Source organism: Malaya genurostris, chromosome 2 (genome assembly GCF_030247185.1).
Source record: "Malaya genurostris strain Urasoe2022 chromosome 2, Malgen_1.1, whole genome shotgun sequence".
Lineage (NCBI taxonomy): Eukaryota > Metazoa > Arthropoda > Insecta > Diptera > Culicidae > Malaya > Malaya genurostris.
The window spans coordinates 100,771,199-100,792,207 of NC_080571.1; the positions used below are offsets into that span (position 1 = coordinate 100,771,199).

Below are 21,009 nucleotides of genomic sequence, written 5' to 3' on the forward strand. Positions count from 1 at the left end.
CACGGTCTATACTCGTGATTCCACTTACAAATCAAAGGTTCATTGTAGATGCTCTGGGTCACCCAAAAACTACTTGAAGCTCAAGCTTTAAGATCTACTAGAACAAGGAACTTCGTTTATGAACTTTTTGTCAATGACTATGAACAGCATCGGAAAGTCGCTCGTCGTAAATGAGTTTCGTCATCAACTAACCAAACCAACAAATCGGAATAATGTTAATACCAATCTTGGCGATATCATCCCTGTTTCTACGTCATCGACCATATGGAGGTTGGGATTTGTAACACCCATCATTCTACAACTTACAAAACTATAATTTCGAAAGAGATTATAGATAAGACTTTAAAACTTCGTAACTTTTCTAAGTTGCCGCTTATTTTACTGTTTGAAAAATATTCAAAACACATTACCTTTGATTCTGCAACCGCAAATCGCATCCGAATGAAATTCAGATGAAATTCGGAAGGGACCATAAGACCTTTCCTATGAATTTAACTCTCCTCTTCGATACTCTCCAAACCATAGCAGTTACAACGAGAGAATGCGAGAGAGGATTTTGTCAGATGAACTTAATAATGAATCCACAAAAAGCTAATTTTTTTCTGAAAAAGATTACACCGCTATCGGATTTCAAAATCAAAGGGGCCACCACCAAACATATTTTACCCTATGAAGTGTATGGCAAAGCCTTGGTATTACATTCCTGTAGTGGAATTTGACCTTCTGTTTCAACAGGCTTCGCAGCCGATTCAGAGTGTACAGAACCTTTGCATGGCTGGTGCTACGATTCTACTGGCACTACGAATCCTTCCAGGTCGGGGCTCGAACATACGACAACTGATTTGTAAGACCAGTGCCCTATGCATTGAACCGTCAATCCGGGCTAGTGAAGTGTATGGATACATGGTTAATTAAAAATAATCATTCTGCCATGAATCCAAACAGAAAAGTTCATAATCGCAAAAAGATTTTTGAGTCCAATTTTATTGAAATTTTGAAGCTACTTTAAATTTGTTTCACGTATGATGAAAACAAAAGTTGCTATTTTATAACAATAAAACCCAAATAAAGCTCAGCTGTTTTATTTTACTAGAATACTATGTTTTTAAACAATGAAAAAAGACACTAATTCAATATTATCTCCTTAAAACATAGTGGAGGGGATACAAAAAACTATGCCCTAGCAGAGAGAAGTGACAAAAAAGACCCGGTTACAGAAATGAAACTCTGCAGAGGAAAGTATTAGTGATTTAATTGTAACGATGAACAATACTTTGACTTAAGTATATCTGAGCAATACGCCACTTGTTTAGAGAATGTATGTCACGAATACGATTAGCTTAAAAGGGCTGTATAATAACGGTTTCACTTCCTATCTTTCTACAATTTTCATCTCATCTAAGAACTAGTTGTTTGCTGAAATCAACATCTAGTAAACATCAAATACATCATCTTAAGTAAGAAAACTTTCGATGGCCGCATAAGAATGCTCGAACGTTTTGAGCAGCTCAACCGTTTCAGAAGTTTCAATACACTCATCCAGAAAAATATTTTCATTTTTTTTAACCAACGCCATCTTAAGTCGAGAAATACGACCACTAGAACGGGTACGACAAACATATGTTGATCGTTGCTTTGAAAATATTTATTTCACGTTAAGGACAAAACGACTGCAAACATTTTTCGTCAAGTAGGTTGCAACATTTAAAATAATCGATATCGTAAATTAGTCGTTTCCGCATCGATTATTTTTATTGTTGCAACCTACTTGCCGAAACATATTTGTAGTCTTTTTACGCTGAAGATTAACATATAAAATATAGATATAGTAAATACAAATATTGTAAAAGCATCAAAAGACCAAAAACCCCATCTATAAATCAGAGAACTGGAATTTTCAGACAATTTCTTCCGCTCAGGCAAAAGAATAAAAGTTTTAAAGATTGGTATTATTTGAAAAATATATGCAGCATAAAAATATGCTGACCTTTTTACTATCTACATAAGGCGGGATCAGTTCAAATAATTCCACAACAGATTCAAACTGATCAAGGTTATTTTTCCAAAAGCCCTTCGAAAGTCATATCGCCGAAGGGGTCATTTCGCCGAATCGGTCACTTCACCGAATGTCATTTCACCGAAAACCATTTCGCCGAAAGGGTCATTTCGCCGATTCCTGCAATTGTCTTAATATTTTAATTGGAATTGATTTAAAATAAACACAAATGAATGATAATACGTTAACGCTCGTTTTGTTGACCTACAATCGTACTTCTTGAATAAAGATTGATTCATGAACCTTAGAAAGAGTAAAGAAACCTAGCTTTGAGCAGACCGGGCAAACGAAGCGGTTACAGGTTTGTATGCAAGAGGCCGCCACTTCCGACCCTTTCGGCGAAACGACTTTCAGTGAAATGGCATTCGGCAAAACGACTTTTGGCGAAATGACCTGCTCCCGATTTAAACAAATTACCTTCAGAAGAAAAAGTGAAAATTTTTATTAATGTTTATTATGATCATTTTCATGATTGATTATAACTATGATTTGCTGTTTGAACAAACTTTATTATGGTTTTCTGTAACAGTTTAAGTTTGACCTACTTATATATTAAACGCCTAAGAATAACAATAAAATATAGGTGTTTTTAGCATAAATATGTTTTGTTTGTTAAATATACCAAGTGTCGAAGTAGCTAATACGTAATATCAAATATTAAATGTAACTATTTTAGTTTCCGTGTTGCTATAATTTTTTTTCTACAAGAATAATGCGTAAATTGAGTGTTTTCTTCATATAACAAGAAAATGTTTTGTTATTCTACCCGAAGTAGAGGGGGCTCATACTTCTCACAGTAAAAATGGCTCAATAATGGACCTCTGTCTGCCGTACTTAAAACGTACATAAAATGGTGCGCCGTTTAATGGTCTGTTTCAAAATCGGGAAACGAAAGTCTCGAATCGACCTCCCGTTAAACGATTTATTGAACTTTAATCGGACCAACGGTCTAACGTATTGGACCAACGGAGGACTTCTGTACAACTTTGTACAACAAAATGTAACCACTTTTTTAGTGGGTAATTGACCATCGATAGCTGCAGTGTAACGTACCAGCATTGCGCCTATAGGTTATGCAATTCTTTGTTTTGACTCCTATACAAATTGTAAGTGTAACGGTTATGGGTTTCAATCGCTTCTATCAAACGAAATTAACTCATAAACTTTCAGCTCTTCGAAAAATATTTTGAGATACAAGTCTAACTTAAAACCAAACATAGATTTACTTCAGTCAATCGTCATTCACTTGACGTCAAGAGTGTACAACTTCAAAGGTAAAGATTTTCATTGAATTCTATTCCCACATTTTCTAACAACAGTGATATTTGAATTATTTTTGATTCCGTTGCGACAAAACACGTTCGTTACGTTTTTGAAAATGCAGAAAATTGAAAATGCCACTAATTGTTTTTTCTTGTAATTCATTTGCGGTGAGCACGATGCCACTAAAAATAAATTAATCGATTATTTATAAATTTTGAGGTAAGTTTTCTAATTGCTATTGAAAACTCGTGAACAAAGAATTTTGCATAAAAAATTTTAGCATGATTGCAACTCTCTTATATAGAAATGCTATGAAATCACTGTGACAACCGACTTTCGAACGGATATTTTCTGAGATGGCTGGACTGATTGTCACAAACAAAGATTCAAATGAAAAGTCACTTGGTCCTATAGGTTGCTATTAAATTTTGCTCAGATCGAACTTCCAGTTTGAAAGTAACGGGGTAAAATATGCAAAAATATGAAGAAAAAGTGAACTTAACCGATTTTCTGTAACGTAGATTCAGATTTAATGCCCTATAGTTTCTATTAAAGAGTTACAGGGTAAAATGTGTAGAATGAACTAAAAAAGTGCACCCGGTTTTCTCAGAAAACCGCCCATCCAATTTTATCGAGCTTCAAATGAAAGCTCTTACAATACTATATAACTCTACCAAATTTCATCCGGATGCAACTTTCGGTTCCGGAGTTACAGGGTGAAGAATGAATAAAAATTTGATATCGTCACTTCAAGCTACTCAGCAAAAAACTTGTAGTAGGTAGTCTCAGAGACATAGCCGCGAGATTGACGTAGGACTGCATTCGAAATGTGTATAGATATTAACAGATTTGATACCGTTTTAATAGTCCTGAAAAGGTCCACTCGGTATTTATTGTATTTAGAGGATTTAGAGCGGCAGCTTAAGACAGTTTTCTAAATAACTTTTCTAAGTTGTTATTTAAGTTTTTGTACCTCGTGGGCACCCGTTTGTGCTAAAGCACACATGACTATTTTGATTGTTTTACGTTTCGCATTCAGCTCATCAGTGCATCAACAGATTATATTGGGCTCCGAGCGTTACTTTTGGGGTCCTGAAATGGATTTGGAATCCTGGAAAGGACTAATTTGGGACGGATAATTACGTTTGTATTCCAGGAAAAGGGAAACCAGTAAAAACCATTGGTTAGTTTGAGCCTTGACCTAGAAAAAATCTTTACTTAAATATAATCGTAACACAAGTCGTACAATCGCTTATAAATCTCAATATGATAATTTTTACCATTAATCTAATCTAATAGTTAAAGTAATCTTAATGGTCCTTTAGATAACATTAAGAGCCATTCGAATGGCTGATTTTGTATAATTTTTCCCATCGTTATCTTTTTCTCCAATGCAAACGATCAGCAGCTGGATGGCGTAATCGCTCAAAATGCTGTACGGGATTTATTTCTGGCATTCAGAAGGACCAAATTGTTGAATTATCTACGATATTAAGCACCTCCAAAATTTTTATCGAACACGAAGCAGCCAAATGCTAGCTTCGTTTCCGTTCGTTTGGAGCGAATTTCGCACAGCGAAAAGTGTTCAAAGCTAATCAAATTATTCTAGATTTGCACTAAACTGATGATATTTGCAAAGAAGCGATTTTAATAGTTCTTTAGATAACATTTATAGCCATTAGAATGACCGATTTTGCATAATGCACCCCATCGTTGTCCACTTTTCGTTTTCTTTTACTCCAACGCAAATGACCAGCAGCTAGATGACGGAATTACTCTTGTTTGAAGCGAAACTCACAAAACGTCCAACAGCAAATATGCTTACAGAAGAACTAGTTATTGTTTTCCTGCGTTTAGGCTTGCAGAACGGAACCTCACATCCGCCACCAGTTGAATAATGCCGGGTGTAGCTCCACTGTCTTAGCCTAGATGGCAGCCTGCTCACTAGATGTACGAGGTCTGTTCAAAAAGTACCCGGAATTCTCATTTTGCTAAAAAAATATTTATTTATTCGTCTACATCTATATGGTCCCCTTCAAAGTAATCCCCCCTAGATAAAATACACTTATGCCAGCGTTTTTTCCAGTCTTCGAAACACCCCTGATAGTCACTTTTTGTAATGCTCTGTAGCACTCTCAGCGATTCTGCCTTTATCTCTTCAATCGATGAAAAACGCTGTCTTTTCATGGGTCTCTTCAACTTTGGGAACAGGAAAAAATCACACGGAGCGATATCTGGTGAATAAGGAGGTTTAACAACTCCTGAGCGATGGTAATGCGTTTGTTTTTTTGATCAAAATTCAGCAGTTTTGGAACGAATTTTGCTGCCACTCGTTTCATGCCCAAAACATTTGAAAAAATATGATGGCATGAGCCAACTGATATGCCAACTTCATCAGCAACTTCTCTAATAGTGATTCGGCGATCATCCATAATCATTTTTTCCACTTTTCCCACATTTTCATCGATTATTGACGTGCTGGGTCGTCGTCTTCAACGTCTTCAACGTCTTCGCGGCCATCTTGGAAACGCTTATACCACTCGTAAACACTTGTTTTTCTCATAGCAGACTCACCGTAGGCTCTCTGTAACATTTCGCACACTTGGTTACACTTTATTTCATTTTTCACGCAAAATTTAATACAAATTCTTTGACTTTTCAATTCAAAAATCGCCGAGCTCATAAAAACACGTCTACACCAGCCGCTACAAGACAGAATGTAAACAATGAATACAGCTGAAAATTTCACCATACATTAAGGACATATGTACCAACACAATAGAACAAAAATTTGACCACCGGACTCTCCAGACGCGCGCAATTAAAAAATTCCGGGAACTTTTTGAACAGACCTCGTATCTCCGTTCTTGGATTATCATAGACTGAAGCTAGTAAACGTCCAAAAGGGTCTATTTATAGATTCGGTTGATTTTGATGTTTTGTGTTTGGCCCATTTTTGCACTGTTTAAATAATGTTTACATAATAAACGTGGTATTAACAGCAATTTCATACCTTTTTACATACTACAGTGCTCCGAAACGGGAAATCGACAAGACAAAAATATTGTTACTATTAAATATTATTTTTTTGTAGTTGGTGTCTTCTCAAAAGTAGTATTTATTCAGCTGACGCATCTTGTCATGTTAAAGATCATTTGGGTGGTCCATGTTTGGATTAACATCTGAATTCTAACTTTCTTAATTGAATTTAAAAACTAGTAGTAGTAGCAAATTTTATTTTGAGCAGCATTGCTGAAAAAACCATCTTCCAGCAGATTTCTCTTTAAACTTTCTTTATTTTATGACCTTTCAGAAACCGTATACGATTAGTTTTTATCAATCTAGCATCTGTTGAATATTTATATTAGAAGGTTGACTAGTTTTTGGTAGCTAATATTGAAAACCTTAGTTGAGCAAAATTATGTGCAATAATTAGCTAGGCAAATCTCTGGGAGATGATTTTCTCTTTTTAGAATCGAAAATATTAGATCAAAACCTTGTTTAATCCACCTAATGGTGTAATGACTCCTTTCTCATATTACTTATGTTCATCACTAGAAGACTCTGTCAAGATTTTTTTTTCAAACTTAAATAAAATCAAAAACTTTCTTTGGTATAAACTACCATCACCTTTTCAATTTGTAAACAGTTATGTCAAGTTAATTAGATTTAATGTGCAACCCTGCACGCTATACAAAATTGAACAAAGCACGCTGTGTGCTAGACGGGTGCGTTTTCTTCTTTTTCTAAACCAGCACGTACAGATGCATACTGATTTTGCATCATGTTGTATGACAGTTTGAAAATTTTGATACTCATTACCCTATAATTTGGGAACCGGAAGTCGGATCTGGATGAAATTGCACAGTATTTTTTAAGACACTGAGAGCTTTAATTTGAATTATGATGTGAAAATCGGTTCGACCGTTGCTGAAAAATCGAAGTGAGTTACGTTTTTGGAGCTTTTCTTCACTATTACCGGTGCGTTCGGAATCGGAAACCGGCCACTAGTAGTCCCAAAGTAGATTTATATATTCACCAACTAACAAGGTCTGTCAACTAGATGAATTTACCAGTAAAATTTATAAAAATGTGCTCCTCGTTTCGCCTTCGCTTGTGAACCACCACCAAACCACCAGATCACATTGCAGCCAAGTGGACAGGTTTATAAAGCAAAATGAAGAACAGGCATAAACTTGCCTGAAAAATTTTGAGATTTTCGAAACCGAAAATAATATTTTCATGCCAAATTGCTTTAGGATTGCATGAAATATAATTTAAAAATATCGACACCAGTCCATAGAAAAATTTTGAGCTTTCCGAAACCGAAATATTTTTTTATGGCAAATGTCCTAGTATGAAACTCAAATCTCCGAATTCCCAGACGGTTTTTTTCAAAAAAAAAATTATTTCGAGACGACACTATTTCTCGACGCTTCAGATAATTCTTCACGAAACTAAAGTTGACTTCACGAAACTAAAGTTGACCCCAAAATATTGGCACCCTGTACATTAGGGCATGAAACACTACAATGAATAATCATTTGGGCTGTTCGAACTATTGACGTAGGACTACACAACTATTGTCAAAATCGCTGTAACTTTCTGTTTTAAACATTCAGGAAGCAGTTATCTTTTGTTTTCTTCATATCCGTATTAATATCATGACGAAATGTACTTTTGATATTTTTTTTCAAAATTGTGAATTTCCTAAAAACTACCATTAGTTGCTTATGTCGGTGATGAGAGGTGTTGTGTTGTGTAAACATTATTCAATTAAAAACGAAACACTTTTTGCGCGAGTCCTTGTACGGACAAGGGTTTGTGGTTTAATGCATGAGACGCTGGTCTTACAAGCCAATTGTCGTATGTTTGAGCCTGGAAGGATTCTTAGTGTCAGTAGAATGGATGCATAATGTAACTTACTTACTTACTTAAGGCTCCTGCGCCCCCCGAGTGGTGCAAAGGACCGACTTGAAAGATCTCCATCCTGGGCGATTGCCCGCCATCGCCTTAACCTGTTGCCAGGTTAGATTTCTTTATAGAGGCTACGCCGCCATGAGCCTCTGGGTCTGCCTCTGCTGCGATGTACTGCTGGGTTCCAGTCTAATGCTTGTCTGTAGATTTCGTTTCCGCTCCTACGTAAGGTGTGGCCGACCCAGCCCCACTTTCGTTCCCGAATTTCAGTTGCTATCGGCTTCTGGTGGCACCGACGATGGAGCTCGGTGTTTGAGATCCAGTTATGAGGCCACCAGGCTCGAATTATGTTCCGCAGGCACTTATTGATAAACACCTGCAGCCGTTGAGTGTTCTCCACTGATACACACCATGTTTCACTAGCGTATAGCAGCACAGATTTCACATTAGAGTTAAATATTCGGATTTTGGTGCGTTCACTTATCTGCCTGTTTTTCCAGATGTTTCTTAAACTTGCAAAGGCAGCCCTTGCCTTCTTGATCCTTGCACCTATGTCAATCTTGGTACCGCCGTCTGATGCCATTTGGCTCCTAAGACATTGGAAGCTTTCAACATTCTCCACTGATTATCCTGCTACTGTAAAGGTGGAAGGGGTCACCGTGTTCACATCCAACGATTTGGTTTTGTTGACATTGATTGCTAAGCCTGCCGATGAGGAGCGTTCGGCAAGGTCGTCAAGCTTACTCTGCATGTCAGAGCACCGTTGAGCTAGGAGTGCAACGTCATCAGCCAATTCGAGGTCGTTCAGGTGCTCCATAGTTATGGGATGCCATAGCAGCCCACGGTTTGGTTCACGGTCAATCGCACCTACCAGGATCTCGTCGATTACGATGAGGTATAGTAGCGGTGATAGAATACATCCTTGCCTCACGCCAGCTATGACCCGGATGGGTTCAGACAAGACCCCGTTGTGCAGAACTCTGCAGGAGAAGGCCTCGTACTGCGTTTCGATGAGGGCGATGATTTTCTCAGGTACTCCCTTGCGTCTCAGGGCGTCCCACATATTTTCGTGATTGAGACGGTGGGCCCTAGGCGGGTCATGCCGAGGTGATGGTAGCCTGGCTGGCACTTGGAAAAGTTGTTTGAAGTGCTCGAACCAGCGTTTAAGTTGATCAGTTGGGTCGGTTATCAGTTGGCTAATCGCGTCTTTCACAGGCATTGTCGCATTCATCTTCGCCCCACTTAGGCGTCGTGAGATATCGTAGAGGAGACGAATGTCCTCGGTTGCTCTCTCCTTCGTCGGCGAGGGAGTCCGCCCACGCTCGCTTGTCCCGTCTACCTGAGCGTTTTACTTCCTTCTCCAGAGCCGAGTATCGTTGACGGGGTTTTGGATCGCTGTATTGCGGCTTTGGCTCCTCTTCGCTCCTCTATTTTCGTCCAGGTCTCATCAGTGATCCATTGCTTTCTCTGGGTGCGCAGTTCATCCAGATTATTCTCTCTGGTGACGATGAAGGCATTCTTGATGGCAGTCCATTGGTCTTCCATGCTTCCACCTTCCGGAATGTATGCAGCACGAGTCTGCAGTTCCACAGTGAAGGACCTTTTCACTGTGGTATCATCCAGTCAGCGTGTGTTAAACCGCCGTCCAACTCTCTCCTCTTGTCGACGAATACGCGCAACACGCAGGCGTATTTCGCCGATGACGAGGTGGTGGTCAGACGCGATATCGGCACAACGTTTATTCCGCACATCAAGAAGGCTCCGTTTCCACTTTCGGCTGATGCAGATGTGGTCAATTTGATTTTCGGTAAAGCCGTCACGGGAAACCCACGTGACCTTGTGAACCAGTCGATGGGGGAAGAGCGATCCCCCTATCACCATGTCGTTATTACCACAGAATTCTGCAAACAGCTCTCCGTTTTCGCTCATTTCTCCGAGACCATGGCGCCCCATATTGCGCTCATAGTTCGAGTTATCGGATCCGATCTTCGTGTTGAAGTCGCCCATACAGATCATGATGTCGCCCTTCGGAATTCTATCTACGGTGGCATTGAGTTGACTGTAGAATTTCTCTTTGTCTTGCAGGTCGGCAGCATCGGTTGGCGCGTAAGTTTGGATTATAGTGAGGTTTCGAACCCTTTTTCTGAACCTGGTAACGATTATCCTTTCGCTTATAGGCTCCCACTTCATAAGCGCAGAGTGTGCCTGGGCGCTCAGTAGGAAGCCAACTCCACGGTGCCGGGGAGCGTGTTCACCTCGTAGGCCAGAGTATAGCAAAATTTGTCCCGATGGAATTCTGTGTTCTCCAAAGTTCGGCCAACGGACTACACTGAGTCCAAGGATCTCAAGTTTCACTCGACGCGCCTCGTTGACAAGTTGTGCCAGTTTACCCTGCTGGGCTAGGGTTAAAACGTTCCATGTTCCTATTCGTGTCCGTTGTTTCATGCTAAATGTCGTTGCCGTTAAATCAGTCCGTAATCTTTCATTATCGGTTTCTCAAACAAAGTTTAAGTTTCGGGAACAGTAGGTTGTTGGCCCAAGGTTCCCTATCCTCCGGGACGGGGCTGCCGGTATAGCTTCCGGGGAAAAGCATTTCTTATTCAGCCGCTGGATGCCAGGACAGACGCTGTTTGAGCCGCATCTCCTTGATGAACAGACGCTCGGTCAGTGGCGTCAGATTTGTTTAGAGTACCACACCACATCAGGACTGGGCTAATGCGCTTCGAGCGGCACACGGTCGCATTCTTGAGGCCTACTTGCGGACACATGCAGCTTTTTATAGAGGTTTAACAGAGCCCACTGCCAAACCCCACCACATCCTAGGCAGGCCCCGTAGGTCGCACCCCCTCACTCTAGCTGATGTCAGAAGGACAACAGTGCCCAGGCTACACTACCAGTTAAGTACGAAACCCTTAACTGGCGGTCAATTGTTATCGGAAGACCCGTGGAAGCGTGAGAATTGGAACTTGTGAGGACCAGAGCTATGTTGGACGCCCCTTCCCAGATGTCAACTCACCATTTCGTAGCCCAAGGCATAATGTCACCACTGATAAAAACTATCCGGCACTCGATGATCGAGGTCGTTCAGCATCTCCAATGGGAAAAATACGCCGAACTCTAACAAAAGTCATTGCTTCTCATGCAAGGCTAACGGCGCATAAAAATCAATCGAGAGCTGACGAGCATGGCATCCTTTTCCACGGCACAAACGAACCACTCAGAATGCAAGTCGATTTAATACTAATTTCGATTGTGTGAAGAGGATTAGTTTAAATAGTCGAAAAATGCAAAGATATTTAATATAAACGAAATTGTCGTCTCTATTAGGGGAAGCTATGAATACGGCTTTGTAAACATGGAAAATTATACATTGTTCGTTATTTAATTATGTTTCGATGTTTTCGTATTTTGAATTCGCATACCTATATAGAATTCAACGAGTAGTCCTACGTCAAATCTTGCGATATCAGTGCAGTTAATAGTAGTACAGATATCTACGCACTTGCACATTTGATTAAATTTGGACCTCCCAATAGTCAATTTTTGGGAATGGTAATCCCTTTCAGGGAGGAAGGGGAACCTTCCTAATGGCTTTTAGAAAATCTAATTTTTGCTCTTTATGAAGTTTGCAGGTTTGCTCTCTAAAAATTAGATTTTATGTAGGTCCAAGTGTACAACTACAATCGATAACAGAGCGTTTCTTGCTCATGAAAAACAATTGCTACGATCATCGCTAAATTGTGGTTCTGTATTCTAAATAACAGTAGAATTTTATGTATATCCATGATAATGATTACGGCGACATCTCATTGGATGTTTGTAGTAGAATAATACTAATCTGAAACTTGATATTTGCATAAACTAATTGTACAACAAATATTTACCAATTCCATCATGCTTTGGCGCCCCCTGGATGTTGGTGTTCCCTGGATGTTGGCGCCCAAGGCGGTCGCCTCACTCGCCTCGCCCTCACTACGGCACTGTTTTCCATACAACCAACTTCAGCTATTCCGGTTCTAGAAAGTAGGTCTCGGAAGTATTGGAAATAATGGTCAAAAACTGCAAAAAGTATCTGTCTCACTTTTATTGAAGATGGCCAAATTGATTTTCACAAACTTTTAGATTCAAAGAAATAATCTTCCGGTTCCGGAACTATAGGATGTTTTGATTCGTAGATTTTGTTAGATTACCTTCAACCAAACATTAGAGTTTCTATTCAACGAACAGTTGTTTTTAGAACCCCACGGTAATATGTATTTTTGAATTATATGCGAACTCACGATTTGCTTTAAACTCAAGTAATCTGCATTTATTTGATTTGTGTTTAAAACCAAAGCAGTGGTGAGAACTCTTGGCAAATATGCACTGCAATCATTCTTCTGATAGCCACTGTTCTTCGCCAGTGTTCAAATGGGCAACGAAGCCAGTAAGCTAATGGCTCATATTAATATTAATCATCATATCCATTAAGTCCTATTAAACGCCCGAAGGTGTAGTTTTGAGCACCTTATTTTTTGCGAATAAATAACACACTACAAGCTTCTCTTTGCTGCATCGAAGAACTCAATTGAAAACAGTCAAGATTCCTGGTGCAGCAATCTAAATTTCATTTCGCTCGTCTACCCAACGTTGTCGAGGCGTTCCAGTGAGTAAGCGGAACTTTCACGCAACGTTTGCGGCTAGAAATTCCATAAAAATACAAAACATACCGAATGAAGAGGATTTTCTTTTGTCACCATCGCTAAGCTTTGCCAGGGCTATGAGCGCTCTTTTCAAGCTTTCTGTTTCGCACTCGAGAAATCGGTTGGCTGTCGTGTTGACTGAACTGAAACGTTCTTTGTTCGCCAAGTGTCTGTTTGCGCTGTAAGGATTCCTCTCACGAACGACGACGCTAGGCGGTTTGAATACGATGGAGAAAAAAAATACCCTGGCCGCGACACCGTTGGAGTTCGGGTGGGTGGAAATGTTAGTCATGCGAGCGCATGTATTCCCGTAAATCATAGCCTTCGCGGGGTAGAAAAATGAATACGATAAATTATGATCCTACCGAAAGTGAGAAAAACAATAATCCGTCTCATGAAACGGTACGGTATACTTTGGTGTTGTGAAGATCTGCTCTGCTCCTTGAGTTTCCAAAAGAATACATTGTTTTCAGCTTTCTTCGGTATTGACTGCCAACCTGCGTTCAAGTTTATCGTTGGATGATTCTCTGTTTTTTTTTCGAGACCTAAGCTGTGCTCAACAAGCTGGAAAAAATTTGTTGGGTAGAATAATTTGTTGCTCTTTTTTTTACCTTTATGACCTATGTTAGACTCGTGAGTGGAAGCAAAACTTTTATCTCACTGCATCAAAGATTGAAATAAATTTTCGTATGATTTTCCCAATCGAATTTTTCCAGACTGGTTGGTGCCATCGGTGATACGTACGGAATAGCTTTGCTCCTGCACATGTTGACCTCGACCATCAACCTGACCCTGTTGGCCTACCAAGCGACCAAAATTGACGGACTGAACGTGTACGGATTCACGGTCGTCGGTTACCTGGTTTACGCGCTGGCTCAGGTGTTTCTGTTTTGTATTTTCGGCAATCGGTTGATTGAGGAGGTAAGTCCAGACTCCAGTCGCCGCTAGCCCTTTTTCCTTCTCATTTGTTGCTTCTTTTTTCTTTCTCACAGAGCTCCTCGGTGATGGAGTCCGCCTACTCGTGCCACTGGTATGACGGTTCCGAGGAAGCCAAAACCTTTGTACAGATTGTTTGCCAACAATGTCAGAAGTCGTTGATCATTTCGGGGGCCAAGTTCTTCACCGTCTCGTTGGATCTGTTTGCTTCGGTAAGTAATGAAAACGGAAAATTCAAGGACGGTCAGTAGCTTTTATCACGGTGTTTCCTTCCACAGGTACTCGGTGCCGTTGTCACCTACTTCATGGTGTTGGTGCAGCTGAAGTAAACTGTTGAAATTTTAATTGAACTACTATTAGCTTTGATAACCGAAGCGGAAACAAATGGCACGATATTTATATTAGCTCAAATCATCAATATTTGTTTTAGTCGAATACAACGTTGTGATAGTTAATTTGTTGTTGTATAATTAAGGCAAACCAAAACACACACCGTATGCGGGAAAGTGTTCGGTACATTCGAATTTTTTCCACGTTTTGGAAACATATTTGAAATGGATATGAATGTGAATAAGTGAACTACCTTTCGAATAACTATAACGAGTACAAAACAGCATTGCATGAAAATGTTACTAGTGAAAACTGTTACAATGCTCGGCTGCTCGATGATTCATAAAATTGGTACTAATATGTAGAAACTCTTCATTTTTTGCTTCGATTATAGAAATTTTAACCATAGGATCATAAACAGGGCTGGAAGAAGAACCAAGGTAGACTATTTGAAAAGTATAAAACTTTTAAAGAAGTGTTTCAGATTTGTTGTGAGTCCCAGTACAAAACCAGCATTAGTAAAAATTATTCGCAGTAAGATCCAAAATTTGAACGAGGAATCTGAATGTATCGATCATTTTTCACACGCAGCAGAGTCGCATTCATTGATGGAAAATAGGATAAAAGAGAAAGTGTTTTCACATTTTGCAATTTTTACAAGTTTCTTACATTTTGAAGATTAACAACAGAAGCACTACCAATAAACAGATAAACGCTCAGCTAGGTTGTGTTGTTTTCTTTAATCGTGATATTTGAGAAAACCATAAGTCGTATTTCGCAAGTAACGTCACACTTTACGGAGGAAGGGCGATTTCAAATAAAGTGACAAATTGGACAAGGGGAGAAGGGACTTTTTTTTTAATAACTTTTTATTGGAATATGAGTTAAAATTAAATTATTAAGATTTAAATTGGGTGTTCAGCCACAAGTGGTGACTTTTCAGCCCTATTATATATATGATTTGGTTACTACCATGAGGACATCATTTGCCTCCGCAATTCTGAGATTTTTGTGTAGGGAAAATTCTAAACCTACTTGTATTGTGTAATGGGGAAAAGGAACTTATATACTAACTTACTAACTAATACAGAGAGCGAATCGATTCAATTGAAGATTGCATCGATTTTTGTCGGAATTTGCCTATAATATTATACGACATTACATCTAATTGCTCTATATTTGTGAGTCTGTGTAACTCATTTGTACTAAACCAGGGAGGACGCTTCAAAATCATTTTCAGAATTTTATTCTGAATCCTTTGAAGCGTTTTCTTCCTGATGGAACAACAACTTGACCAAATTGGTACTGTTTAAAGCATGGCTGGTCTGAAAATTTGTTTATAAATTAACAATTTGTTTTTTAGACAGAGCTTAGATTTTCTGTTTATAAGAGGATATAAACATTTAATATATTTATTACACTTTGCCTGGATTCCTTCAATGTGATCCTTGAAAGTGAGTTTTTTGTCATACCTTAAACCTAAGTACTTAGCTTGATCAGACCATGTCAATTCCAAGCCATTCAATTTGAGAATGTGATTATTGTTTGGTTTAAGGAAAGAAGCTCTAGGCTTATGAGGAAAGATAATTAATTGCGTTTTTGCTGCATTTGGTTTAATTTTCCATTTTGACAGATAATCACTGAAAATATTTAAACTTCTTTGTAGGCGACTGCAGATCACTCTTAGATTTCTACCTGTGGATAACAGACTTGTGTCGTCAGAAAATAGCGATTTCTGACAACCAACGGGTAGATTTGGAAGATCAGAAGTGAAAATATTATACAAGATTGGAGCTACGCCCGAACACCGGCTCGTACGGGTAGCAATTCAGATTTACAATTCTGATAGCTAACCTGAAGAGTACGATCAATTAAATAATTTCGAATCATTTTGATCAAATAAATAGGAAACTGGAAATCAGACATTTTTGCTATTAAACCTTTGTGCCAAACACTGTCGAATGCTTTTTCTATGTCTAGAAGAGCAACTCCAGTGGATAACCCACAAGATTTATTTGATTTTATCATGTTCGTTACTCTGACAAGTTGATGAGTAGTTGAATGTTCATGACGAAATCCAAACTGCTCTGGTAAAAAAATTGAATTCTCATTTATATGAGACATCATTCTCAACAAGATAATTTTTTCAAAAAGTTTACTGATAGAAGAAAGTAAGCTAATTGGTCGATAACTTGATGTTTCTGCTGGATTTTTATCAGGTTTCAGGATAGGAATTACTTTAGCGTTTTTCCATCTTTTTGGGAAGTAAGCTAATGAAAAACACTTGTTGAAAATTTTAACCAGGAGTCTCAAGGCAACATCGGGAAGATTTTTAATAAGAATATTAAAAATTCCATCATTACCAGGAGCCTTCATGTTTTTGAGTTTCCTAATAATTGATTTAATTTCGTCAAAATTCGTCTCAATAATGTCATCGTGTAAAAACACTTGGGTTGAAATATGCTCATATTTCAGTGAGACTTCATTTTCAATAGGACTCACAACGTTCAAATTAAAATTGTGTACACTCTCGAACTGCTGAGCAAGTTTTTGAGCTTTTTCGCCATTCGTAAGAAGTGTTTGATTTCCTTCCTTGAAAGCAGGAATTGGTTTCTGAGGTTTCTTAAGAACCTTAGAAAGTTTCCAGAAAGGTTTAGAATATGGTTTAATTTGTTCAACTTCTTTAGCGAAATTTTCATTTCGCAAAAGAGTAAATCTATGTTTAATTTCTTTTTGTAAATCCTTAACTATGTTTTTCATAGCAGGATCACGAGAACGTTGATATTGTCGTCGACGAACATTCTTCAACCGAATGAGCAGTTGAAGATTGTCATCGATGATAGGAGAATTTAATTTAGTTTGAGCTTTGGGAACTGAAAGATTTCTAGCTTCGATAATGTAATGATTCAAATTATCAATTGCTGTGTCGATGTCCGCAGAATTTTCTAAAATAGTTTCATGATCCACATGATTTTCAATGTGAGATCTGTAATCCAACCAATTACCTCTATGATAGTTGAATATAGAGCTAATAGGATTAATTATAGCTTCGTTGGAAAGTCTGAATGTTACAGGAAGATGATCTGAGTCAAAGTCAGCATGAGTAATCGGTTCACTACAAATGTGACTTTGATCTGTTAGAACCAGATCAATTGTAGACGGGTTTTTCACGGAAGACAAACAAGTAGGATTACTGGGATGAAGAACTGTGAAGTAACCAGCTGAGAGTTGATTATGAAGTATTTTACCATTACTGTTATTTTGCCTACAATTCCACTGGACATGCCTAGCATTTAAGTCCCCTACTACGAAAAATTTCGGTCGATATCTTGTGAGTTTTTGCAAATCGCCTTTAAAGAAATTTAATTGTTCGCCGGTGCATTGGAATGGCAAATATGCTCCAGCGATGAAATAAATTCCATGAATGGTTTCTACTTCGATTCCAAAGCTTTCAATAACTTTAGTATTGAAAGAAAGTAAAATTCGATGTTTAATTTGCCGTTGGACAAAAATGACAACTCAACCACCCATTCCAGTAAACCTGTCAAATCGATGAACCACGTAATGTGGATTACTTTTCAATTTGACATTTGGTTTAAGAAAAGTTTCTGTCACAATGGCAATATGGATTTTGTGAACTTCGAAAAAAATATAAAATTCATCTTCACTCGATTTCAAAGATCGAGCATTCCTATTTAAAATATTCAAATAATTATTTAACATCACTGTTAAATTTTAAATTCATTATAATATTATTTGCAAATTTCCATCCGATTTGAAATGCTTCAAAAAGTGATGCAGTCGAATTCATTTGGATGATCATTTGAAAAAGTTGATCTTGTAGGTAGATCATTTTATTCTCAGTTATATCACAGACTAACAGACAGGACACTCAAATTAGATTCTTTAATCATTTTAACAGTCATTTAGAATATTCCTTTATTTGGGACAGTACTCACATGTGTCATGATGGCGCCACGTTACCCTATCAAAAACATCTTGTCTGTCATCTAGACTGTGTTTATTTTTTTCATTTACCAACAGAGTTGCCATTCATACAGAATTACCTGTAATGTTTTGATTTGTATACGTCCATGCGAATTTCATGCAGGATACAGATTTAATACATATTGCCAAAACTATATACATAATTTTGCCTACTTCTCATCCTCCAACGCAATACAAAATCGAACCCGCTTTGTTACAATATTTACTTGCTTCTGGTCTGCCGCCACTTAATTTCGGGTGAAAACTACCAACACAATAAAAAATAGTCTAGATGAACAACGTTGAGTCAAATAAATGGTTACCTTCCAACATCGCGAAAAAGTTAAATATATTATCAACATAATCCAATAATTCATTGTGACGATTTATTTTCAAATATTTTGATGAAATCAGGCATCCCTGCAAGCAGCTCATCGGTGTTGACAAACTTTTACATAACACAAGGGGTGTACAGATAGTAAATAGTTCGCGCAGTACAATATAGTTGGAACTAGTGCAATTACTCATACTGTCATGTCTGTTAGTCTGTGGTTATATCGCCTAAATCGACTTCATTTAAAGAAGCGAATGGCATTGAAGGAATATTTGTAGGTATACTGCCATTAGAAGAAGATGATTTGACCGGTCTACCTATTAATAAATTGTTTTCGTTAGAAGATGAACTGCAAGGCGGTTCTGTGTTTTGATTATTTACATTAGAAGAAATAGGTGGTAGATTTCTACCTAATATACCAGCATAACTGACATTAGAAGAAGATGATGACGAGGTCGATCTACTTGTCAATAAATTGTTTTCGTTAGAAGACGAATTGGCAGGCGTACCTGTTTTTTGTTTTAAATTCGAAGAAATAGGTGCCTTAGAAGAATTAGGCGTGGGATTTGTAACGGTTTTTTGATTTTCAGGTATGTTCTGTAAATTTAAGGTCGTTGATTTGACTGACAGGACATTTCAAATAATTGGATTTATGATTTCCATTGCAATTTGAACATGAAAATTTATCAGTGGTTTCATTCATTGAACAAACGTCTTTCGAATGCGATTTACCACAATTCAAACACCGTATATCCATATGACAATTTTTGGTTCCATGGCCGAAGCCTTGGCAACGACGACATTGCGTTAAGTTTGCAATACGATTATGCCGTTTATAATGTTCCCAATGAATTTTAATGTGGGAAATGAAACGTACTTTTTCTAAAGTTTTCAAATTGTTTACATCACTTCGATTGAAGTGTATTAAGTTCATGGGAAATTCCAGAGCGTGGTTTAGAAGTACCATTCGCTCTTTTTTCATAAGTATTACTTGGGAAGGGGCCAAACCAACCAATTCTTTAGTTCATTTTTAATTTATATCATATGAATAATATTTATGAAGTTTTTCGGACAAATATCGGATAAGACGTTCATAATCTTCCAATCCATCAAGCAAGACTCGACATTCTCCTCTTCGTCCGATTTGAAATGAGACTTTTATTTCCGGGAGAAAAGTAGAAAGCTCAGTACGGAATGCTTTGAAGTCGGAAATCATCACCGTCACTGGTGGCATAGATTGTTGTTTCTTTCCAGAACGACAAGCGTCCATTTTGGGAATTTTTGAAGAATTTTCTTCTATGTCGCTACAATCGGATTCAGGAAGAATCTCGTAAATATTGTTAGACGGCATAGGATCAATGGAAGGGAAATCCGTCCGTTGTCTTTTATTTTTACATTCAGATTCTATAAGATCGTGAATGTTATTAGAAAAATGTTGAATAACGGATTGTGATTTATTCCGTACTGAATTATTTTTAGCCTTAGGCTTGTTACCTTTCCGGTTGGATGCAGGCATTTTTGAAATGAATGGAATTCTGAATTTTGAAGTTTGAAAAATAGTTCTTTGAATAGCTAGCCTTAAGAAAGGCTGATTAATTTTTTAGTCACTCTAATATCACTCTTTGTATCACTTAGTCACTCTAATATCACTTATTGTATCACTTAGTCACTCTAATATCACTCTTTGTATAGCCTTGAGAAAGGCTGACTAATTGTTAGTCTTTAAAAAGACTGTTAGTGATTCAGGTAGCTTTGAAAAAGACTGAAGCCTTGAATCAATGAAACTCTAGGTAGCCAGAAAAAATTCCAGGAGCCAAGAGCTATATGCGTGCGGCGCGAACGACTGTTCAACACCGACTGATCATCATCTTTATTTTTGTATTTATTATGGGTACCTTAGAATTATTTCATTTTTAATGTAATCGTGATCGGTCGTGTCTTGCAACAACCCTATAATTTTTTGCACTAAATTTTCTCGGAAATGGCTGAACCGATTTTCACAAACTTAGATTCAAATTAGAGGTGGTCCCATACAAAATTCCTGAATATTATTTGTATCCGACTTCCGGTTCTGGAATTATGGGGTAAAATGTGCATAAAATTATGGAAATAAGTGCAATAATTTTTCTCAGAGATTACTGAACCGATTTTCACAAACTTAGATTCAAATGAAAGGTCCTGTGGACCCATACGTAATTCCTGAATTTCATCCGGGTCCGGAAATATAGGGTGAAGTGTGTTAAAAATTTTATACCATCACTAGTTCTTATCAGTAGACGGTCAAACAAACCTACTTCGGTTATTCTTTTAAGAATCGAAGAAAATTATTTTGAAGAATGAGAAAGGCATCATTACACCACCAGGTGGATTAAAACAAGTTTTTATTTTTATTTTTGTGAATATGAAAAAAAAATCCTTTCTCAAATTGTAGCAATATTCAATCGATTGTTCAACAAAAATTCTTGGATGGTCACTTTGAATTCCTTGTATAACTAATATTTTGA

General features: G+C 37.9%; 1 protein-coding gene across 1 annotated transcript in view; it reads left to right on the forward strand.

Moving 5' to 3' along the window:
* The window catches only part of LOC131428398 (odorant receptor coreceptor), a 40,741-nt gene extending 25,838 nt beyond the window's left edge, over window positions 1-14,903 (forward strand). Inside the window, exons 7-9 of the mRNA XM_058592333.1 lie at window positions 13,635-13,839; window positions 13,911-14,066; window positions 14,133-14,903. Of these exons, the coding sequence (XP_058448316.1) occupies window positions 13,635-13,839; window positions 13,911-14,066; window positions 14,133-14,183 (412 nt within the window). The 3' untranslated portion in view covers window positions 14,184-14,903. The remainder of the gene's footprint in view (window positions 1-13,634; window positions 13,840-13,910; window positions 14,067-14,132) is intronic.
* The last annotated feature ends 6,106 nt before the right edge of the window (window positions 14,904-21,009 follow it).